Source organism: Brachypodium distachyon, chromosome 1 (genome assembly GCF_000005505.3).
Source record: "Brachypodium distachyon strain Bd21 chromosome 1, Brachypodium_distachyon_v3.0, whole genome shotgun sequence".
NCBI lineage: Eukaryota > Viridiplantae > Streptophyta > Magnoliopsida > Poales > Poaceae > Brachypodium > Brachypodium distachyon.
Window position 1 is genome coordinate 5,284,404 of NC_016131.3, and position 24,897 is coordinate 5,309,300.

General features: G+C 44.5%; 3 protein-coding genes and 1 long non-coding RNA gene across 4 annotated transcripts; 2 read left to right on the forward strand and 2 right to left on the reverse strand.

The window, feature by feature from the left end:
* Positions 1 to 606: 606 nt before the first annotated feature.
* LOC100837825 lies at positions 607 to 4,135 on the reverse strand. The gene has a single exon (XM_003558882.4). It carries the CDS (start codon positions 3,851 to 3,853, stop codon positions 1,061 to 1,063), a length of 2,793 nt encoding a protein of 930 aa, XP_003558930.1. The 5' UTR covers positions 3,854 to 4,135; the 3' UTR covers positions 607 to 1,060.
* A 7,678-nt stretch (positions 4,136 to 11,813) lies between these two features.
* LOC112269961 lies at positions 11,814 to 13,409 on the reverse strand. Its single transcript, XR_002962238.1, has 2 exons — positions 12,673 to 13,409; positions 11,814 to 12,580 (listed from the first exon to the last, which is right to left on the reverse strand). It is a non-coding gene; the product is annotated as an uncharacterized LOC112269961 (long non-coding RNA).
* A 213-nt stretch (positions 13,410 to 13,622) lies between these two features.
* On the forward strand, positions 13,623 to 15,980 carry LOC100839950 (CCG-binding protein 1). The gene is made up of 3 exons (XM_003558889.4): positions 13,623 to 13,937; positions 15,175 to 15,248; positions 15,369 to 15,980. Exons 1-3 carry the CDS (start codon positions 13,709 to 13,711, stop codon positions 15,690 to 15,692), a joined length of 627 nt encoding a protein of 208 aa, XP_003558937.1. The 5' UTR covers positions 13,623 to 13,708; the 3' UTR covers positions 15,693 to 15,980.
* Positions 15,981 to 19,047: 3,067 nt separating this feature from the next.
* On the forward strand, positions 19,048 to 23,045 carry LOC100842383 (uncharacterized oxidoreductase At4g09670). The gene is made up of 2 exons (XM_003558897.4): positions 19,048 to 19,626; positions 22,238 to 23,045. Exons 1-2 carry the CDS (start codon positions 19,147 to 19,149, stop codon positions 22,856 to 22,858), a joined length of 1,101 nt encoding a protein of 366 aa, XP_003558945.1. The 5' UTR covers positions 19,048 to 19,146; the 3' UTR covers positions 22,859 to 23,045.
* Positions 23,046 to 24,897: the final 1,852 nt, after the last annotated feature.

The following is a 24,897-nucleotide window of genomic DNA, read 5'->3' on the forward strand; positions in this document are numbered from 1 at the left end:
TCAACAGATGAACTAGAAACTTATCCTGTTGGCTTTCAACCACACATTCCAGTCAGAACAACCATACATACATTCCGAATCTGCAGGTAATCATTGGAGGCCGGCCACCAAAGTGCCAAACACATCTTCTGCTTGGTAATAACTGGAACCCAGCTTCGCCGAGCCGGAAACGGTGTCTTTAATCAGATGCTGAGTAAGTGCGCAACGCTGTACACCAAAACCTACCAGCTTAACGACCCCGTCGATAAGCTTTTCAAGTGACCACCACTAGAAAACTTGCTAGAACAGCAACAAGCAAAAGCCACGCTGGGAGGCAGGCCGTTCTGGTCAGCAGGATCCAGCTTATAACAGGACATGAGTATCCTAGTTGGTAGTTTAGTGCAAGCAGTAGAGCTAAAGGTAGGAACACAGAAGCAGTTGGAATGAAAACACTGTAGCTAGTAGCCTGAATATTACTTGTAGTGCCTGGGTGCTCATGCACAGGATCACTGTTTATAGCTCAGACTATCATGTACCAATGGATTCGCCACAACTTATCAGATACAACATGAAGACCTCATTGACCACTAAGTCACATTGATAAAAAGATGATAACGGGACAGAAAATGATTTCAAGTTCGACCAGAGAACTGAAAAAAAGGCTGAATCACCTATCATCATGATATTCATGATGCAAGAATCGTACATGCAAACATACTTCATGGCTAATGGAGCCACTTTACAAAACAAGTACATGGAAATGATGCTCATCAAATAATTAGGTGATACATGTGAATCTGGAACAAAATCTACAAGCAAAAAAGTCGCATGCCTAAAAAAGGGGGAAAAGAAGAATGAAGAAATATACCAGCCGCACCACCAAGTATTGCCCCTTTATGCCAAGTGGAGACATTTTGGGTTATAAAAGCTACAAGCAAAAGCGCTTGATATCTCTTCTTCTACCCTCCTCACAATCTTACACTGGCGCCACCACCTTCTCTTTTTGTATTTATAAAATTGCTGCAATAGACACAACTGACTTCTCTAACTGCTGCAAAAGCCACAACAGAAATCCTCTATACTATCTTTCTGCATCCTCAGGAATTGATGATAGCCTCTCTTGCTCAAGAAATGACGAGTCCAGAAATTTTGCAACAAATGCCCACAACCTGTAGACATCCTCAAAGTTCGTAAGGAACCCAAGGGAAGCAGTAACCACTTCAATCCCAACTAAAGCATTTTTGCTATTTTTCTTCTCATGGCGGCTGTTTGATGTAGGCCGACAAAGGGAAGAACTGAGCCCCACATCAACCACCCCATGTTTCTGGTTATCCATGATGCGTATATGACTGAGAAAACCGACGCCCACAGAGAGCCCTTCTTTCTCTGCTAGTTTCTGAACCATTTCAGGATTTATCAGTGAAGTTCCGGTGTTGCAGTCCTTTATATTGAATGCAACTGCCGCCCCTCGTTCATATTTGATCTTCGGGCCATAGATATAAACAAGGGGTACCCCGTCACCGTCTCCTGAATCAGGCAGCCGAAGCTGTAGTAGTGAGGTCACCAACCAATTGATCAGGTAACGCAACCTTAGTGTGGTCTTACTAAGACCCAGCATGTTCACATGATCAAGATGCCTGCAGATAATTTCAGGTTCTTTCCTTCCATCCTGAATCTCATCATAGTCACTGTATGCATCATCATCGTCATCTTCGGCCACTGCATATCCAGATGTCTCTCCAGCATCTGCATTGCGACACAGCCTGCTATCCTCCATGCTGAATGATACCTTGCGCCCCATACTTGACACTTCTGCTTCTTCCACTCCAATGAGCCTGCCACCATTGAATCTGCTATTGGGTACCTCCCTCCTTCCCAGGAGACGGAAATCTCCCTCTGTTTCCCTTCTAATGGCACTATCTTTAGCTTCTACTTGGCTTTCTGAGCAAATCTCCGATGTGGAGCCATTCCCATTGGCAGCACAACCCCCAAAAACAGATACCGAACTGCCTTCTGTGGGGCCATTGGCACAAGAGAACTTTACAAACCTCCTGTTTTCTTTACCTTCTTGATATTCTTCAATTTCACTGACCTTGCCATTGTGTGAACAATCTTCCTCTGAGATTTCCTTCACATGATCTAGCTCTTGTGACACCGACCTCACAGCTGCATCGAAGGATACTACATGGTTATCATAAATAGGGCTCCTTGCCAGTTTGGATGGCACCTTTGGCGATGTCTTCCTGGCATTCTTCTTACCAGAAAACCAGGACGCTGGCAATGGAGATCCCAATTTCCCCTTGCTTGACTGTTCCGAATGGTCTGAACCAAGTGGACTGTGGCCCAAATCAACCCAGAAAGAGCTCTCGGATAACTCATCCTCGCTGAACACTGGGCTCTTCATGACCTCCCCAACAGAAACACTCTCATTCTCCTCATAAATCGTGCTGGAAGCATCCCTATCTGAGCTGTCCTGGTCCATTTCGCATTCAATCACCTCCCTGACCTGAGCTGATGAATATGCGCCCGAGAATGCAGGTAATTGGGATGCATGGTGACTGTCCGATGCTGACTCCTCTTCGATAGGAATGATCATATCATCCTCAAGGCCATCCGTGACACCATCAAACCCATCAACCGAATCACTCAAATACTGCGGAAAGACCGGCACAATTCGCACCATCCCTGCTCCAGTCCCACCATGCGGGCTCTGCAAGGATGACATCACTGACTTCTTGATCAGCAAGCAACCAAAACCCGTCGGATCAGCTCCAAACACCCTATAAAACGATGTGATGATGAAGTCTGGCCGGAACAAGGACAGCCCAAGCGAGTCCATGTCCTTAGGCCCCAATGCCCCAGCATCCAGCAGGACATGCCAGTGATTCTGCTGCGCCAATGCCATCCACTGATACGAGTACTTTGCCCCTGTCACCCTCGACTGCACTGGGAACACGAACAGCCCAGTAGCGGAGTCCTTCTTGCGTCGCCGCTTCTTGGTGGATATCTGTTTTCGGAGCTCGGTGGAACAGATCTTGAGGGTGGGCCACTTGAACCAGGCGGAGTAGGCCTTTGCCCCTTTGTCCCGCGCAGACTGCGCCATCCAATTCACGGACTGGGACTCGTGGTCGAACATGGTGAGCAGCCGCTTGTTGGTTCCAAAGGGATAGCACTCGGCGAGCAGCCGGAACGCCGAGCCACGGCTGACCGTGAAGACAAGGCAGTACTCTGACTCTGGGATGTTGAGGTAGTCCATGATGCGATTTTTGATATCGTGCTCGGCGGTGCCCTTCTCAGCGCCGCCGTAAAGGGCGTGGTTGCTGAGGTTGGCGGTGATCTCCGAGAGCGTAAACGACACGGAGGAGTCGGCAAGGTTGCAGCTTTGGAGGTAGGAGAAGAGTCCAAAGCCGCAGTAGTCAAGGCATACCTTGTCCAGGTGCGGGTACTCGTCGGCGCGGAGGCGGTCCACGTCCCCCGAGGACGAGTACTTGGGGTACATGGAGAGGAACGTCGCGAGCGCCTCCGCGAGCGCCGGGAGCGCGTCCGACGACAGGAACGCGCGCTCGGCAGCCACCGCCGTAGCGCGCAGGAACTCGCGCTGCGCGTTCAGCCGCGCCAGCGACCGCGACCGCCCCACGGAACCCCCTTCCTCCCCGCCGTCTCCGCCGTCGAGGAGCGCGGCGTCGCGGGACTTGGTAAGGCACCCGTCCTCGGACGCCTCCTCTAGCGCCTCCCGCAGCTTGCTCTCCTGCAGCCTCCGCCCGCTGCCCGACCCCGCCCCCGGCCCCGCCGGCGGCGGCCGCGGCGGCCGGTGCTTCTTGTCCAGGAGCAGCGCCGCGCAGTGGGACAGCGGCTTCCACAGCGAGAGATGCATGGCTGGCCGCGAAGAAGAGACTTCTACACCATCCGATTCGCCCTCGCCCGCCGCGCGAATTCTCGGGATCAAATCAAAACGAACCCCTGATCGAATTCGCCGCGGAGCAGAATTCCTTCTAGGGTTTCGGCGGATCGGCGGCGCCGAACGATTCGGAGTAGCAGCGCGTGCCCGTACGAAATCTAGATCAAGGAATGGTTCCTTCCAGCAGAGCAACGGGGGAGAGAGAGGGGGGAAGGGGAGGAGTGAGGGGGAGGAAGAGGAGAGGAGGGGAGGAGTTAATTGGAACACACCAACTCGCCTGCGCGGAATTAAAAGCACGGGTCCATCCATCCATAGCATTAATGGCGATTCCATATTTTCTTGCTGTATTTTTGCAAAGTTTCGGTTTTTATTAATACACACAATTTATATCACAAATTTTCCTAAATCTTTTTTAAATGTAGACCTATGCAATCTTTACTGTAGTTATTACTCCCACTGGAAATCTGCATTTCAGCCCCGTTAGTATGATTTTGTTTACTTTTAACAAAAAATAGAGGCCATTGCATCCATACCCCTACTAATATTCTTTTTTGACATTAGGTGTCTACTAATATTGACAGTGTTGAATACTACTATTCTATACTGAGTAATATGGTTTGAATAATGAAAGGTTTGGTTTGGAGAGAAAGATGGAGTGGAAATATGAAGGCTCGTGGTCATTGACTTCTTCCCTGAGATATTCTTCATGGGGGAGAGGGATCTTTCACTGTAGTCCTTTGCAAATGCAGGTTTTACCATACGGCCTTGGTTCAGACAAGTCCACTTTCAGCAACCCAGGTGCATCTCCAAATGTTTCCCGATCTAATTGCGATGGTGATTGAAACTCCGCCATAACCCCCACATGCTAATTTTCAGACCAAATGATTAATGATGCCTACATTAATTTTCCTTCCTCGGGACCGTACAGGTTATGAAAAATAATCTCCACCCATAATATATGGCTTGTTACTCCTAGCTATTGTCTTTACGTACTATTCCCATTTTTCTAATGTATGTATAAACAAAGAAGAAAACGAGCATAATAAGGACCAATACACTAAAATTTTGAAAAGAAATGTGGGCACAAGTCCAATAAAATAGGTGAGGAAGTAGCTAGCCAACCAATAATATAACTTTGTTCTAGTCTGGAAGAAGAGTTCCTCGTGGTAACACGGGATCATCGACATGTGGGGGCCCACAAGTCAGTGACTCTATGTTACCCCACCGCACATTAGAGGATCATGATCCTTGCTAATCGGTAATGACAATTTGAATTTTGTAATTGAATCCATAAAATATGTGCAAATATAAGATGCGGAGAGTACATAGATTTGCGTGAGAGTACACAGATTTGCATGCAGTATTTTTTTTGCGTCTATTTATTTGAGCGATTTGTAGGAGTTCTGAATTTTTATTCGGTAGAAAACAATAATTACCTAATTAAAGCATACATCCTGATCTCTACGCTTATTTTGGTACAGTAGCATTGTGATTTATCGACTTACGTTACATCTAGCGATACATCATGATCTCTACGCTTATTTTGGTACGGTGGTATTATATTTATCGACTTACGTTACATCTAGTGATACATCCTGATCTCTCTACGCTTATTTTGGTACGATGTCATTGTGATTTATGGACTTGTGTTACATCTAGTGGTACATCCCGATCTCTACGTTTATTTTGGTACGGTGGCATTGTGATTTATCGACTTACGTTACATCTAGTGATACATCCTGATCTCTACGCTTATTTTGGTACGGTGAAATTGTGATTTATCGACCTATGTTACATCTAGGGATACATCTTGATCTCTACGCTTATTTTGGTACGGTGGCATTGTGATTTATCGACCTACGTTACATCTAGCGATACATCATGATCTATACGCTTATTTTGGTACGGTGGCATTGTCATTTATTGACTTACATCTAGTGACATATATCCTGATCTACATGCTTCTTTTGGTACTGTGACATTGTTGATTTGTTGATACATCCAGGGATGCCACATAAAGAGTTCAAACTCTCAGCCGTTGTATACTAGATGCACATAGCCCAACTTTTTTTATCACGGTTTTATTTTATTGAGATAAGTTTATAATCTTGAACGAGCCGGCGAGTTTAAATTACCCCTGGACTCCAATACCGATTAGAACACAAACTCCAGTTGTCCATACTGCTTAAGTTACCCCCTTGACTCGGCCATAAGTTGGTTTTTGCATAGCAGCTGTAGGTTTGACCGAGTCAGCTAATGTTGCCAAGTCTAGAAAAATCTCAAAAAAGGCAGAAACTCAAAATTTCTGTTTACAATCTGCTATTGAAATTCAGCTTCATTAGGAAAAAGGATCGGTATAAAATAACGTATTTTGTTCGTGGCTCAAATTTTGAATTAAAAACAGAAGCTACTAAAAATAAAATCATAACCATTGTCATGTGTAAAAGTGTTCAAAATTGATCTCATTCTAGCAAAGGATTGATAGAAAATGACATAATTTATTCATGGCTCAAATTTCAAACTGAAAACCTGAAGTCATTTGAAAAAATTATAAAAAATCATAAATGTGTACATTGAGTAAATTGTTCAAACTTCATCTCATCCCAGCAAAGGGTTGACTAGAAAATGATGTATCTTGTTCACGGCTCAAATTTCAAAAAACAATTACAGAAACCATAATTGTTGTCATGAGCCTATTGTAAAATTTCAGTGCATTTCAAGTAAGGATTGAGGAGAAAATAACTTGTGTGAAAATTCCAGCGCATTTTGCATGTATGATGTGGGAGTCAACTCAGTCAAAACATGTTAGTAAGTGAAAACCAGTTTTTGGTTGGGTCGGAATAGTTAGAGGTTGGAGCTCTTCAAGGGTCGTATCATGGACTCGACAGGGTTTAATCACAGACATATCTCTATTTTCTTTTTTTTCTTGTTAATACCCTCTCCGTATCATATTAAGCAGCGACTTTATATTACATATATCTAAACTAGATATGTTTAGATTTGAGCAAATTTGAGTCATTTAACGATACGGCATCACAGCACGTGACCAGCCATGCAACTGCAAACTATCCCAGCACTAACATTACAGAGATAATTATCTCAACGATACTTGTCAGAAAGGTCGACCTGGTTGTCGTGCTCCTGGCTAAATACGAGGGCGTCTCGTTCTGGGCTCCGGAACCACGACCTCGACGAGATCGATCGGAGCCACAGAGGCAGCAGTAATAATACTAATTATCAACCAACTTGCCATCATGGAGTCGTACTCTTACACCGGTGGCGGCGATTAGGGGCTTAATTAGGACTGATGAACTGGGGTTAGCGTCGCGACGCACGCCAACCATGCATCAGGCGATCTCCATTATTTTTCTTTGCAGCAAATAAGCGTTGTAAGTACATTTGTACATGACAGCAACGTGCGTCCCCCGAAACGGAGTAGCGTGTTCGTGCGAGGGGCAGGGAGGGGTGATCAGTTCTGTTCAGCGGCTTTCTCCGTGTTTCTTGCAATGGCAGCGCAGCAAAAGCGGCTCCGTTATTTTACGGTTGCAGTCAGCTTTATGTGCAAGCATCCAAAATCATGCTTTTCTGCTCGTGCGTAGATAACGTTGTTAACCTGTACTATGTTAGTACGGTAATACCAAACTAGCAGAATGTCATGATTATCAATTGTTCTTCTTGGAAGTTGAGCTAGGAGTAGTTGAAATTTAGTAGTACCATCCAAAAGTCTGTCTCAGTTGCTGAATTGTGACGTGTCATATATATATATATTTTTAAGAGATACACATGAAAAAAAAGAAAGGAAAATTTAGCTACACAAACAATAGAATAGAAAAAAGACTGGCCGCAGCAAACGGCACTTTGAGAGTCTACCGTAATGTGCGACAAAGTCCAATTGCATTCGTGGTCTTCCAAAGTAATTCTATCTCTACACTTAGCCCATAGCTCGCTTCTTCCATGATATCGACTCCCTTACTTATTTATTTCTAGTTTCGCAGACGATGCATGCATACATATTTCTGCAATTTTAATGATGCCAGGAGGCTAATTTTTTTTTAAAAGGAGGATAGAAGGCCAAAACTATGTATGTGAATTCCAGAAAAGATAAAAGTATATTTTCCGTATCTCAAATGTCACAAAACTAAGTATAGTTTTAGAAGCTCACATACAAAATTGAGGAATAGTCTGCCAACTGTCGGTGCCCTGTTATACTCTCTCGGATGTTTGTAGCATTTTTCCTCACCCAAACTTAAGCTACTACGTATCTGACATGATCCTTTTTTCTCTTGAACTACCGCAACATCTAACCAGTTGGCCCGAGACTTAAAACCCGCACGCTTTCTCACTTGCTTGTGCATCATGACACACATATTCACACATAGGGAACACATGTTTGACCATTGTCTTGAAAATCCACTATCTCTAGCTTGCTCGTTGACAAGACAGATGGTGTGGCGTTGGCCAACTGTCAACATTTTGCCACGGTAGCAAGTTTTTGTATAAACTTGTCATGTCAATGGTTTTTTTGTCCAAGCTTGTCACCGTAAAACCACTTTAAGTTATGGCCAGGGATAAAAATTATACGGTATGGACGGTGGGATATCGACGTACCCAAAAGAGCTATACGAGGCACGGTACCTCCCCGCTCAAATATCTAAATTGTAACAAACCGTTTTTTGTATTTTTATAAGAAAAAAATCGGTAGCGTGCATGCATGTGATGGCAAAAATGGCCGTTCGGGTTCAGTTCCTGAAGCTGTCTCTCTAGACCGTGTCGAATCTTGTAACGACTCTTGTTACAATTAATACACACCCTTCTTTAAAAAAAAACTTTATACTTCCAAAGAGAAGTAGTTTCTTCGATTTATAAAAAGTGTACGTCGTCCATTTAGTACAAAATTTGTACTAATTTAATACAAAATGAGCGACGTTTTTTATAAATCAGACGAGTAAATATCTCGATTGACTTTAGGTCACCGAAGGTTCGCATATCAGCGTCTCTGTTCGTACACCAATTCGTACGCATAGAACCATTCGAACAACACCACTGCTCAGGGGAAGTCAAAACGCTCGAAGGGGGATGTCTTGTGCCAGGTCGGTCTCATGCCCACGTCCCGTCTCCTTCCATGGCTCCATGGACTTGCGCGCACGTGTTTTCCAGGCCAGGACACGCGCGTCGCTGCTCCGGGGTGCGTTGTGCCGTTGTGAGGACTGAGGAGCCCTCTGGACCGGGAGGGAGGAGCGTGTGCACGAATTAATCCGTGCTGTTCCGTTCTGCAGGAGCAGGATGTTCGGAGACGGGCCTCGAGCGTGTCTGGTCATTCTCCTGTCGAAGCTTCAGGTAAAGCCATGAACCCATGATCGATCCCTTGGGTCTTTTTTGAATCGATCTCGGATCTTGCGAGCCTAGATGGCCAAAAAGAAGAAGAAGAGAGAGAGAGTCAGAGCTGAGAAGTCGGTGGAAGATCCCATTCACATAGATCGTTTTAGCCTTCGCCTGTTCTTCGTTCCAATACGAATGGATTTTCAATACAACGGGCCCGTGCCACGCAATCATATCTAATATCTCCATCAAAAAGACTGCGTGGGAGACCTTTTGGCACCGAAGTTTGATTTCCAACTGCCTCTCGCCTAGTCGCCTGTCCATCGTTGAAACTTGAAACTGTACATAGCTACCACGGGCAGGTGAGAAAGCATGGATATCCGTCCGATCGACCAACAGACGGCTCATGTCCCACCAACCCCAACTATGGTTAACTAGTCTTATAGAATCCAAAAATTTGTTTGATACATGCAACAGCGACATACTGATCATATCAATTGTCTACAAATCCTCCGGAACTTCTCTGCCCTCCAGTTGTTAGACCGCTGACAAAAAGAAAGGGGTTGCGATTGCGTAAGCACATTTGGATTATGTGTCGAGTACAATCAACCGGTCCAAGGTCAGTCTGAAAGCCCGGTTGTTTTGTATTTTAACGTTAAGCTGACATTGATCTAAAAAAGAAAACTTGATGTTGTCATTTAGTTGGGCAGAGTTTGGACGCTATCCACTGCACATATGCCTGGAATTTCTTAGTCCGACTCTCCGGTGGGCGGTAGCCTGTGCAATGGTCGATAAGATTAACTGTTTTTTATGTGTTCCACTTCATCTATAAAAGACAATGAACATGTTCTTTCTTAATGCCATATTCACAATTAATTTTTATATAACTAAAGTAATTAAATAAATGTTAAGAAAGGTGAAATCTAGTGTATAAGGAAATTTGTCTTGTATTTGTCGTATACTTTTTGTGAAGAGATCCATCTTTTAATGAAAAAAGGCTCATGATTTTTTTCATTCATCTGTTACACATTAGCAATTATCGTAAGCAACATCTTAAAAAAAACTGACATCATCCAATTGTACACACGCTAAACAGGGGGAAAAGAGCTTCCAAGTCGAATGTGTAGCGTCGATCGAACCGTCTTAGGCGTGCGTATGAACATTGAACGGCGAGGATACTCAAATAGTAGGCCAGATCGAACTTCTCGATCTACTCCTAGGCTATTCTAAGCCGAATCTCGCCAAGATCGGAGAAACATTTTACCAGTACTATGCAGCAGGTCAACGCTGGCGACCATGGCTGCTACCCATAAATATACTCGAAACATCAGGAGGTCATCATCTTCTCGACTCTTTATTTCCTTTCTTTAGCCTGATGGAGCACTGACACCTTCGTCAACCGAGCGGGGTAAACACGTGGGTCCTACCGTAGTGCCGGCGAAGTTTATGCTGCCAGCAGTCGTACGAACTGTTCAAGATCAGATAGTTTTAATTAGGGATATATGAAATTAATGGCAGAATTTGTTGGATTAGTCATGAGATGAGATGCTAATTGTCCACTGTGATAGAGCCCCTTTTAGTTTTTCTACTTTATTTATTTTGGGCCAATACGTAGAGCAGGTAATGGGTCAAACTAGTAATACAAAAACATGTATGCATGGTCTGACTTGGATCATTATATCCAATCATAGCGTTCGTGTACTCGGTGTCATGACTGATGATGCTCGAGATAGCAACATTATTGCAGATGGACAAAGCCAACAAAGCATGCATAACCATGCCCCAAAAGAACATTATTGTGAAGGATGGAGTATAATAAAACAGTGCCACCCAGAATAATTTAGGTCAATGCTCATGGATAACAACATTTTTGTCTTAATCTGTTTTTTTTTTCAAAACAAAAAAACTATGAGGTGGTGGGACTATAGGTGCATGACGATCCACGTACTTGGGTTTTTAACCTCACCTCTATTTCTACAAGCACATGAGACTAACTTATAGGAGAGCTTTGTGACATCGTTGATCTCTTTCAGTGCATCTTATTCGCGCATGTGCCTCTTCCATATGTTTTTATTGATGTGCTTGATTTTAGTCCGAGTAAGCCATGGCAAAATCAAGGATACAATATTTTTGTCGATGTCCTGTGTGTTTCATGATTTGCTATACAAAAAAAAAACAGCTAGAGTGAGCAAAATGTCATGAGCATCTGTACCAATAAATCGGCAGCCATGGAACAAGGACTAAAGCTTATATTGTTCATGACAAATAAAATAATTATGGTCACAAAATAGACTTTTTCAAAAGATTAAATAATTATGGAACAAGGACCACCGCCACAACATCGTGACACACGTATTGAATCAGTTTATAGTTTCTATTCTTATACTCCGTATGATGTAATAAGTCAGCACTTTCGTATTTTGTGGCTGTGTTAGTTCTGTGTGCAGGAACTGGGAGTTTGGTACTCTGCGGTTTTGTTGCTCGATGTGTCGTTGAAATCAACAGACTTCTATTTTTGAAAAAAATATTGGCTATGCGCGCTACAAAAAATAAACCTACGGAAAATGATTGCGAACCCAAATCAAACATACTCCAGTACAGAGAAGGTGTCGCTGCATTTTAGAAGCGGAAAAAATATTATTAGACCACAACTTTGTACTAAATCTCCGACACTTGTTATGGATCAAAAGAAGCACCTGCCTCGTACATTTCATCCCATAATTAAGATGCACCGGACTGGTGCTTGGACGCCTGGTATTCAGAGGTCACAACTCACAACCCATGGTCGGTTGCAGCAAAGTGCAGGAAAAAGCAGCTAGAGTCAAAAGCTAAAGTCCATCTTTATTTGCAGCAGTCAACACCACGGGACTTCCCATCACTTGTTTCAATTGTCATTGTTGTTGTGTTCTTCCCCCCCACGACCAAAAGGTTCCTCCTTGTCACACAGCTCACCAAAAGCTCCAAGTAGCCCAAAGCATGTATGTTTACCTAACTAGGCTGCTTTCCACGCCTTCCCATTCTTGCAGGGGTCGATCGACGGTCCAGCTTCCAAGTTCCAAATGGAGTGGTCTCTTTGGGAAAGGCGGCCCATCCATTCCTTCTCCATCCCTCGACGCAACAATAACAATCGAAGCCCTGCAACTTTTTCTGTACACACATCTGGAGGCTGCAGTCGTTCTTTTGTTCCAGACTGGAGCATGATTGGAGCATAGTGTTGTGGTCATGCAGATCATTTCATGGCCACGTGAAGGCCGCTCTTTTGAAATTAGTTTCTCACCACCACCAGTTGGTGGTAGAGAACCGCTTGATGTCTAGGTGAGGACAAGGGCAGGTAGATCTCCATGTCTGGGGGATCTTGGGCCCTGAATCTGTTGCCTGAGCAAGCTGTTAGTTTAAGGCGGTCAAATAGCTGCCACTTGCAGCTGATCCCTTGCGATTTCAGCTAAAAAGAAATTGAAAAGAAGAAGAGAGGAGACCTCATACATGGGCCGATGGGCCCGTCATTGGTCGATTAACCAATGAATGTTAAGACAGGGACGAGTTACCCCGGCCCAAATCTGTAGCTGAATGGGCCACGGCTGCCTCGCTAAGCTTACATGGACTGGATCTTACCAGGCCACGGGGCTCGGGTTCTGACGATGAACAGGGTGCGCCGCGAGCTGTGCTGTGCGCAGCGCAGAGCGTTTTTCGGTTACTTTTGTGCTGCCTCCTTGTCGTGACAAGTATTTAGTAACAGAGTGGTAGTTTTTTCCGTAAACCGGGTGGTGTCCTCCTGGTGGCTTCGGCGCTGGTAAAGCGGCGCCTGCCGGTATTGCATCGGCGGCTCACCCAGACACTCACCCGCGCAAGCAAGGGTATTTGGGTCTTTGGAATATAATTGCAGATAGAGTTGCAAAACCGTCTGCCTGGCTGGCGCGCTTGCCACTTGACATTGACAAGCCAGATGTCCAATACCGGGTGCGACGCTGGAGGAAAACAAAGGGAGAGGAAAGATCTATACATACATCTCGAGATATTTTTATTCTCGATGATTCCGCTGCTGACGACGATCTGGAAAGACCGGTATTTACAATCTACACCCTAATGTCCTACGGAATTAAGAGTGTCCAGAAGTTGCAACTAACAAAAACGTTTCCATGATGCACACACCTACTTACATGACTTGGTGTCGCCGATTTTGCTCGACATAATTCGGTAATGGAAGATTCGGCAAAATGGTGTTGGGTATTTATTCATCTTCTTTTAAGGGTTTGGTTGTATTTGATATTATCATGTCAAATAGACCTGAGGTTTATGGATTAGAGATTTGGAATGCAACTAATAAGGGCCCGTATGTTAAAAAATTCTGTATTAGAAGGTTATATTGCAAGAGGGCAAAAAGATACTTATCCTTATCCGTTCTGCTCTTCTGTATTGTCACTGCTGCTGCTTTATTAACGAGAGAAATCGTCGCTTCTAGCCTATCCACATCTCCCAAACTAACCGACGACACAAGGCCGAAACAGCAAACAAATGCTACCCTACACCGCACTCCGGCCGCTGTCACCGGCGACGACGCCGGCCGCGTACCCCGCCGCCGCCGCCTCGCCCTCGGCTTGGCGGCGCGCGGTGGTGGTGCGCGCGCTGCGGGACTACGACTCGATCCCGAAGCGGGAGCCCTTCAGCTCGAGCCGCAGCATCCTCGACGAGTTCTTCAGGCTGGAGAAGCCTCTCGTCCAGCGCACCAAAGACCAGATCACAGGTACCCTGCTCCGTTAACCCCCTCTAATTCCTCTTCAGCACCATGGTTTTGGATGGATCTGTTTTCCCCCTGAAATTTTTAATGTGTGACGGCGTGACGCGGCTTCCTGCCGAGGTTAGCGTTGGTTTCGGTTCTTTTTTTTCCGGAAAAGTTCCAGATCCTGTTTAGTGCATAGTTACCGGATTCGCTAAGAGAGGCGTCGAATTCCGATCTAGTTCGAGCGAACTGGAGTAGTGTGGAGTACGAATTCGCCCGGTTCGGTCGGAAATGGCGGCCTGATTCATCGTACTCAGGTCGAACAAGAAAAACGGACTTGATGGCTAACCTGATGCAGGCCTGCGCAGCTCGGCCCTTGTAGTGACGACCAGGCGGCCAGCGGGCGAAGTAACCGCGGCGATTGGACGGCGGCGCAGACATGGTGGCAGGAGCGGCGGCGACTACAAGTCGCCTCCGTGCAGAAGCTCGGCGGGTCGCCTCCGTCGCGGGCGCCAGCGCCGCCTTCGTGTCCCTCTCATAGTTAATCGTTTTATGCTGCCTTCAAAGCTCGGGGAGGATTGGAGAATCGAGGCCTGGGGCAGAGGCGGCGGCGGTACCAGGAGGAGGAAGAGAAGACGATAGGTCGCTGGGCTAGGAGGAGGAAGAGAATCGCTATGACATGGCTGGGCTCTGGGCTAGGCCGGCCCAGCAACCTGCTGATCATTTCTTTTTGTTTTTTTAATATTCTTTCCACTTATTTGCTACGTGAAACTGGAAATAGTAATGCTAGGCAAAACTCTCTCTTCGTACTAGTAATGCAACACAAAACTACATCGTGATTTATGAATTAACATCGTCGAATTCACGAATTGGAGTCGGTGGATTCATGAATGGGACGACAACTATGGTCTAGTGGTTCGTGGGCCTCATTTTGGGATCGTACTGTACTTTGACGAAATCTTGTTTAGGTTTGGTGTAAATCTGAGTGCTGATTTCAGGGTGGTAGTGCTACGTAGTTCGCAAATACAGAGTGCCATCAAGTTACATACATTTCAGTTCAGTTTAATTAGCCTCAGATGTGACTTCTGACATTCACAGTTACTATTCCATTTTAAGAAATATTTTGTCTGCCGAATCGACCGGACAAACCAGAGTTTGACACTTGAACTATGGTTCTTCTTAACACAGTTCTAGGCTATACTCCTAAGAAGTTACTGAATCAGAGTGAGGTTTAACACTGACTCTTCTTACCTGGGTACAGATTACTGCACGACCCTTGAAGGCGATGAATGTTGCAGCTGCTGGGACGCCTACTTTGAACTCAATAAACTTGAGGTATGCACCAAACCAAATACGCTTATACGCCGCTCATAAAATTACTGAAGAGATCTAGTCAGTTCTTCATGCTACATGCGCTCATCCAACTAACTGCACTTCTCCATGTGTGTAACCCAGCAAGAGCTACCCAAAGAGGAAATCGCAAGCATGGTGAAGGAATCGCAGGCAGATCCGAGGTACCTTATCAGCAGCATCCACCACCGTTCGGAGTCGCGGAAGAAGATGGCCGAGAAAGCTCGCAGCTCGGTGCCATCGAGCTCGCTGGGTCAAACGGCGAAGCCGAGGCCTTTCCCGATCCCCGATGGATTGCCGAAGACGCAAGAGGAGATTGACGAGGAGGAGGAGGCTCTCATGCCGGAGTCTCCCTACACGAGGCTGTTGAGAAGAATGGGGAGATATCCCGACTGGTACACCCCTCGCCCGGACCATGAAACTGACTGAATCATGACATTAAGCGCCCAAATGAGGTAGAAGCTCTGTCTGTCGGCCATGAATGGCTGAAGGAATGAACTATGTAACGGTTCCCTTCAGGGTTGAGATAACTGTTCTCCGCGTGTTGTGCACGTATCTGCTAAGGTGTCTGTATATACCTTTGTCTGGGATGAACCTCGTTTGGGAATAGCTTACCCCGTCTGACACGTCGTAGTATCTCTGCATATACTTGTTTGTCCCGTCACCTGTTTCGCTGTTAAAGAGAGTAATAAATGCTTCTTGGCTTCGATCCGATAAGAATTTTTGTGATTGGATTTTTTCGATTATTTCCCAAAACTTGCGATATCCAGAGGCGATATGGTACAAACATGACGACCCATCCTCAAAGTAGCAGGAGCCTGAGCTAGATTGTGGGCTTCAAAATTATGTTCTCTTTTCTCATGGCTCATGCGTGCATCTAACACACTGTCTTGCTTCTTTTTGTGTTCACTAGTACAGTGCCAACGGTCTCTTTTTTTCCGTTAAATATAATGCACACAAAAATTCATGTTTATAAAAAAGAAAACAACATAACTTGAATTCAATCAAAATGAAGGGAGCAATGGGTATTAATCAAAATGTCTTTTAATTTACTCCTAATTGCCATGCCGCATAGACGGTGTTCATTCCCCACTTGTATTTAATCAAAGGTTCTTACGGACCCTTCAAAATTGGTTTTATTAATTGTGTGTAGTAATTTATCAACCTGGAATTAGTTTAAAAAAACACTGCTTGTAGTTTGAGTGATCTTATTCATCAGGTTAAAAACCTGTGAAACAACTGAACCTATTTATTCATGTTGCTTATAATTTGAGTAGATCTTTTCATCAGGTTAACTCAACGTAAAGACTCTATAATCTGCACTATCCATTGAACGAAGAAATTACCACTCCGCGACGGCCATGCTGCATCCCTATCTCACACAAAACGTAGCTTGGAACAGAAAAATAATAATTTCAGGTTAAAATTAAGAAGAAAAAACTTGCATTGCTCTAATGTATCGGTCAGCCTCAAATCTCTACTCGCACCTAATAATAAGATGACGCATCCGCTGGCCTCCCGCACCTCCGCTGGTGCTGCCTCCCGCGCCCGCCGCAGCCTGCGGCTACCACGCACCTACTCGCTGGTATAAGGAAAAAAGAAAACCACTAACACACTAATATTCAGAAGAAACTTACTGACATGGATGGAACACGATAAAGAAAGCTCTCCAAACATGTGATTATGAACATTTTTGTTCCATTAATAATCCAGACATAAGAGCAATCAAGTTCTGTATTATTTCAGTTAGAAGTGCTCGCAACTCACGATCGCCTGATCTAATAATGCACTTGTATAGTGTACTTAATTTTGTTGGTTCTATCGATGGGAATTGTCAAAAGTACACTCTATATCCATGTGATCTTTGGTTTCAATCCTGTAACTCCTTTGTCCCTCCCTTAATTTGCTCCCATAAGCCCTTCCTTAGCAGCAGATTTGTTTAAAAGTGCTCATGTGTTTCTCACCGTCTAATTCAGCGTCAGTTGGAAAATTATCAGAGCTTATAGCTCTTCTCTCGGGTTCAAAACAAATCGGAAGCACGAGACCATCAATTGGAACTTCTCCTTCTGATTATATTTTTTCACAAAATAAATGTTTTTCTGTTATCTTGCATGCATATGATTGTATTTATCCCCGGTTCACTTGTTTCTAGCCACTCCGTGGTAGTATCTTCCTGCAGTAGTATTTCTTTCAACAACGGTGCCTCAACGGCTGCGTGCTGAAGCTGAGAGGCATGGCGAGCAAGTCAGACTTTCATAGGCGACGCTGGACTACGTGCTGGTGCCGCTGGGGATGGTGCTGCTAATGGTGGGGAACCACCTGTGGCTCCTCCGCTCCTCCTCAACATCCGGTGCCGCCCATCCACCACCATCATCGGCATCAACCGCCGCATCTGGGTCCACCGTCCCGCCCCTCCCTCCCGGGACGCCGTCGCCATGGAGATCGCCACTTGTGGTGGTCGTGGTGGAGGGATCAGGGAGGGAGATGAGCTGCCGCGGCAGAGGAGAAGGGGAAGAGCAGTTGCGGGTTTTTTTCACGGACCGGTTGGTTTTCTTTACATGTGTGCGGGAGCTTGTGGTGGTCGCGGTTTGAGTTGGGTTTTTTACCGTGTGTGACGGACGACGACGATGGAAGCTTTTCCTCCCTTTATTATTTGGGTAGGTAGATAGATAGATAGATGATGCGATTGAATGCCGTCGTCCAAATCCAACTATACTAAACTTTGTAGGCCCTATTTGGACCGGGCCTTGTTGAATTTGGACCATCCAAAATGAAAAGATCACAAAAGGAGATCCACAACCCTGTCATGAAACAGAACTACTACACCTGATTAGCTGACCACCCAAGTTATGCTTGGTTCTCTAGAATCCTAACATTAACTGTGCAATTGCCACTTAAGGGCATAGGCACAATCAAAACTTAAGACAATGCATACTAAGTATTTTAGGACACTTTCCTATGTTAAGCGAGTATCTAGAGATACATATCACAATCATAAATACTAATACTCCCTATTTAGCCATAGGGAAACTCGGAGTGACTGTTGAGCTACCCGTGGTCTCGCGCGACTAACCCTTGTGCTTGGTTCGAATTGTTGAACTTGAGGCACATACGGAGGGTAACCTTGTTACCTCTTGTCTCTGTTGGTTACCAACTTCAAGGCCTAAGACACATCCTGAGATGCATGTTTGACTTGACCAAACATCACGGCTTCTAGAATGCTGATTGGGTTACAAGCAGTTCCACTATACAAATATACAGTATGATTTGTGTAACGTGGTTTTTAAATAGCGTGCTATTACATTTAGCGTCGGTATTCTTTAGATGCTATACACGCTATATAGCGTGTGTTATTTCAAATAGCATTTTGCAAAAAAAAGTAAATCCAATATGCTCCGAAATTAGAGGTTTCAGCATTATAACGTACTTTTTTCATTCGTTTACAAGACCAAATTCATGGCATAAAACATAGATATGTGGCATATTTAAAGGACTAAATAGTTTTAAGGAAGCAAAGTGCGTAACATCCCCAACCCACGAGGCAACAACATAACATAAAATACTCATTATGAACTAGATGAACATAAAAAAAATAGCGTTTATCGCCATGTAGCGTGTTAATAGCGAGAATAGCGGCATAGCGAGAAAAAAGTTTAAACATAACGGCAGGTCTTCGTATATGCTTAAGGGGCGCTGTAGAGAGGAAATAACTAGCTTAGATTTGCTCTCAGCCAAGTCGATTCTACGTGTGACTAGAAATGCGTCTCGCGTGTGCAGGCCAAAGTTAAACGACACCAGTCTCCACTCTCCAGTCCTCCACCACACAGTCCCCACAAAACCCACTCCGCCGTTGAAACCAAACGTCGAACACCTGCCGCTCGCTATGTCGTCCGCCATGCCGGAGGAGCCACGGCCGGTGCGCTTCGGCATCATGGGCTGCGCCACCATCGCGCGCAAGGTGGCTCGCGCCATGCTGCTTGCGCCCGCCGCCAACGTCGCCGCCGTCGGTAGCCGCTCTGAGGAGAAGGCACGCGCCTTCGCGGCAGACAACGGCCTCCCCGCCGGTGTCCGCCTCCACGGCTCTTACGAGGGGCTAGTCGACGACCCCGACCTTGACGCCGTCTACATCCCGCTCCCCACCAGCCTTCACGTCAAGTGGGCCGCCGCGGCCGCCGCGCGGGGCAAGCACGTGCTCCTCGAGAAGCCCACCGCTCTCTGCGCCGCCGACCTCGATGCCATCCTCGCCGCCTGCGAGTCCAACCGCGTCCAGTTCATGGACTCTACCATGTGGATGCACCACCCCCGCACCGCCAAGATGCGCGAGCTCGTCGCCAACAAGGGCACCATCGGCGACGTCAGAGTGGTAAATTATTGAGAAATTTCTTGCTACATTTCGCTAGAAACTGGAATAGTTTAGTCAACACTGGAATCTAGGTTTTCTCCGTGAACATTGTGAACTCCGAACTGTCTTGGTGTTACTCATCCCATTTTGTGGTAGTAAATTGTTTTTTCATTACTTTAGGATGTCGTGTCAGGTTGCCTTAATCTATTCCACATGCTGAAGCGTAAAATACTGTATTCTCTAGTGATCTCTTCCCCGGAAAATGCAGATTCTCTATTGAACTGTGAACGTATCCGGTCTAATTGCAGATTGTCGTTCTGTCCAGCAAAGGGCTATTTTCTGTTGATAGCTACCGCCGACCCGGAACAGCTATATTTGACTGCTAGCAGTTGGAACTACCAAAAACCTTGAAGACATTAGTCTTTTTGTACTACGAAGCAATAAATTGGCGAAACTGTTATTAATATGAAATCTATCCAAGTTTCTGCCTCTCCTTTTGCTTAGGTTACATGCAGGAACAGAGATATCTTGTTCCTTGCAACTTGGAGTCTTGAACTACTGTTTTGATTGAGTTATAAAGCTTGTTTGTTCTGCTTGTTCCTCGAAAACTCCTTGTAGTTCCATCAGTATTCATCTGAAAAACATCGACTATCAGCATATGATTGGCCGGTGTAGATATTATGGTTTTTATTTTCTATCACATCTTTCATCTTTATAAAAACTATCCTCCAAATGCACCACTCTCCTAGTTCGGTCACTTGTGCTGGTTTTGTTTCTTACCTTCCTTGAGGAATCTGCGAGAGTTCTTCGAAGTTCCATGCAATTTAGAAATTAGAGTTACTACTGTAGTAGTTAAGACATTGTTCTTCGTATATAACATTCTTTTCCTTCATTGTAATTTAAGTTCCCAAAGAGTTCTGTCTGGTCACGTAATCCAACTTCTTTTTTAACGGAACATCTACTGGTGTTTTTTTGACAGTCAGTATCCAACAGACTGAACCGAGAACCTGACATGTTTTTGCTTTGATAATATTTGCAAGGGTCTGACCTACACATGAACCTGAACATGGTGTTGCTTTAATAATTTTTTCACAACTTACTCTCCATAAACATATATTCTTTAAGGGCACCGAATGAGATGCAATCCACCCTTAAGTTGTTACCAAGTTACCCCCTGTCATTTGAGGCACCAAATCAACATAAAATTTTCCAAAAACAAATCCACATGTATTTTTTATTCTACTTTATCCATGTTTGTAATGTCAAGTTCAAATTCATTGTGTTAAGAGTAACAAACATGGAAAAAAAATCTGAGGTGATAAATCTATAGGATAATCAAAAAGAGAAAAAAGGCCACAAGAAACACAAACTTTTTGTTTCTTCTGACAGACTTCCTAGTTTGAAGTGTTTAAGGGTGCTAGAGCACTCAGTAGAAAATATAAAAGGTTTTTCATGTTAGAAGCTATATAGCCAGACCGCACGATTAGATCCTCAGCCCTGAGGGTTGGTTGTACATGCACCTGATATTTCGCTCGTGATATGCATTTCTAGGGGTTCTAGCATTAACATATTCAGTGTTAATTGTTAAAGAATGCTATAATGTGTTAACGCATCTTTTTGTTCCCACCTGTGGACATTCTTTGGGTGTCTGAACAATCCAATCCTAATGTTACTGGGCAGTTCTAGGTGGTTACTAACTGTTTGTTTGACATGGACACTTGTCATTGCGAAATCAAAAGCAGCCAAACATTGTGCGATGAAGTCAAAGAAAATTGAATAGAGGAAACTCCTGGATATACAGATCAGTGTATAGATATACTCCCTCCATCTGGAAATAAGTGACTTGGATTTGTATAGATTTTTATACAAATCCGCGTCACTTATTTCGGGACGGAGGGAGTACATAAATGAAGCAAGTATAAATTATGTTCATGTTCCTTGTGTGAGCAATAAATTGGTGACTACTACTAGAGAAAAAATGATTGAATTTACTCATGCTGTACAGGCAGCTTTACACTTTGGATATCACATTTATATTGCTGGAAGCGTTTAATCTAAGGGTTAAATGGTAAAACTGAAGTTGATTTTCTCTTTTTCAGTGGCCACATACCACTTGAGCTTTTCTTCCAAAATTTCGTACCCCTGATATATGGGTTGAGTAAGGAGAAGACAATGGAACAGTGAAAATGATTTTATTCTGTTCAAGCTTCGCTATTTCTATATGAAACACCAAATTTCAACTGTCATAACACACATGCATCTTGTTTTGTATGTTATTCCTCCGGAAAGCATCTTAGATAGACAGTTTGCTACAGTTCTCCTACTATGGAAGAACAAAATAGCGTACTATTGATTCTACTAGTAGATTTTTGCTAGGGAGAAGTTTTGGCACCATTAGTAACAGAGTGAGAAATGGTTAGCCACATGAATCCATAGCACATACATGGAATCTGAAATGCTTATGGAATGATCTCTTTTGATTCTGCATGCATCAAGTGTTTTGCAGTTCAGTGTTATTATCTCTTTCGTGATATGCTTCTCATTATTTATATCCACTTAATCTCGACACTTTCTGGAAACGTCATAGTTTGATCGTTAAGCTAAATCAATGTTTTTTCTTCTGTTGCTTCAGATAAACACCGTGTTCAGCTTTCAAGCAGATGAAGATTTTCTCCACAATGACATCAGGGTAAAGCCAGACCTTGATGCCCTCGGTGCACTTGGCGATGTCGGGTGGTACTGCATCCGTGCAATCTTGTGGGCTGTTGACTATGAGCTGCCCAAGAGTGTGGCCGCTTTCCGTAACCCAGTGAAGAACCAAGCTGGCGTGCTCCTTGCCTGTGGCGCAACGCTCTACTGGGCCGATGGCAAGATTGCCACCTTCCACTGTTCTTTCCTTACCAACCTCACCATGGACATCACCGTCGTTGGCACAAACGGTAATCTTCATGTCACTGATTTCGTCATCCCATATGAAGAGAAATCTGCCCCATTCAGCGTGGCCTCCAAGTCAAGCTTTGCCGAACTACATACTGGATGGGATCCACATCCAAGCAAGCATGTTGTCACGACAGACCTGCCACAGGAGGCACTCATGGTCCAGGAGTTCTCTAGGCTGGTGCAGAGCGTCCGAGATGCTGGTAGCAAGCCTGAGAGGAACTGGCCAGCCATCACCCGGAAGACACAGATTGTGATGGATGCAGTGAAAACTTCTATTGACAGTGAAAGTGAGCCGGTTAATGTTGCCAGCTAAATACAGAACACAACTGGCTATTTCGATGACATGTCTTCGAGAGCATGGCCGCTCTTATATTTGCTCAAATACTTTATGCTGCACGAAACAATTCATCATTCTGATCATACTGAGGACAATGTTACAATCATAAAATAAAATGTTACCACGAATAAATTATGTATATGTAAGCTTTGGTATTGGTCATCACTTGTTCTTCTAAACTTTCCAAACCAAACCAGCATGGTGGTTTTGCGATCAATCATCGCAGACACTATGTCCAAACCAAATCCAATTGCGCAGGCAAGTCGGTCCACTCTACATTGCATGCACTCTAAATGCCAAAATGAAGGCTATTCAATTGCAGAGTTAGTGCCCTCTTTGGATTGTATATTTGTATGGTTTGTAGTGGAATTTTAGAGGATTCTAATCCCTATGAATTTTTCCTAAATAACCCTTTGGATCATAGGAATGAGGTTGGATAAATCCTATGGAATCCATTCATTTGGCCTCAATTCCATATAAATTCTAACATGAAATCGAATCTCATTCTTCTTTTCCTTTGAAAACTTCAATGCATCTTGTCTCTATGTCTCTCTACTCTCTCTCTCTCTCTCCCCTAAGGGCAGTCATCACCCGGAAGACACAGATTGTGATGGATGTAGTGAAAACTTCTATCGACAGTGGAAGTGAGCCGGTTAATGTTGCCAGCTAAATACAGAACATTTGACTGGCTATTTCGATGACATGTCTTCCAGAGCATGGCCGGTCGTATATTTGCTCAAATACTTTATGCTGCACGAAACAATTCATCATTCTGATCATATTGAGGACAATGTTACAACTACTTACAATCATAAAATAAAATGTTACCACGAATAAATTATGTAATATGTAACCTTTGGTATTGGTCATTGTTGAGAAATAGCAATGCATACTTGAGAATATTCTGAAACACTCTAGATAATTGGAGAGTGTTGGAAATTAGTTATGCATATTTGAGAAAATTCTAAAATACTTTGGATAATTGGAGGAGAAGATATTTATAAGGAGCCTTCTAGTGAATATGAGAAGATTGGAATATTCTAGAAGGATTAAGAGGTTGCTTGAAGAGGGTTGCTATTTACCATGGAAAGGTCTTAGAGTAACTTTCAAGAATGGGTGTTAGGGTCGTCGCCTTAAAATCTCTACAGTTGGTATCAAAGCAGGTTGGTCGGGACCATTCAGGGAGGAGTCTTTAGTAAGTGCGGGGCACTTACATCAGCCGGTGCAGTGGTAAGCGTAGGGCGTTTACATAGCTCAGTGTGGTACTGAAAAGGCGCTAAGGAGAGATTCTGCCGGAGCAGACTGTGGAGATCACTGGTCTGGGACCAAGTGAAGTGGACGCGGGGCGTCAATCGAGATGGCGGATCTAATGACCGCAGGCAATGGCATGTGGAGGCTCAATAGTCATAACTATGGCTATTGGCAGACCTGCATGGAGTCCTACCTGCAAGGTCATGACCTATGGGAGGTCATTGCGGGCACCGAGACAACTCCTCCAGAGAATGCAGAAGCTTTGCGGAAGTGGCGCATCAAGGTAGGCAAAGCTATGTTCATGTTAAAGACACCGAAGGAGGCTTGGGACACATTGGCGAAGTTGTTCTCAAGGAAGAACGAAGCACGACTTCAGCTCCTAGAAAATGAGCTCGCAGGTATCTCACAAGGCACTTTAACTATTAGTCAGTACTTTACAAAAGTGAAAAATATTTGTCGTGAGATATCCCAATTTGCCCCGGATGAGAAGGTGAGTGAGGCTCGGATGAGGAGAATCATCATCCATGGTCTTAGACTCGAATACAATGGGTTCATAGCTGCGGTGATGGGATGGCCTACTCAACCTAAGTAGTGGAGCTGGAGAATTTATTGGCTAATCAAGAGGAGCTAGCCAAGCAGATGGGCAGTATCACCCTTAAAGAAAGAGATGAAGAGGATGCGCTCTTCACCTATAGGAAGAAGAGTCCACTAAGGAGCCGAGAAGCGGTGAAGGAGAAGTGGACGAAAGATGAGAGGTGGTGCCC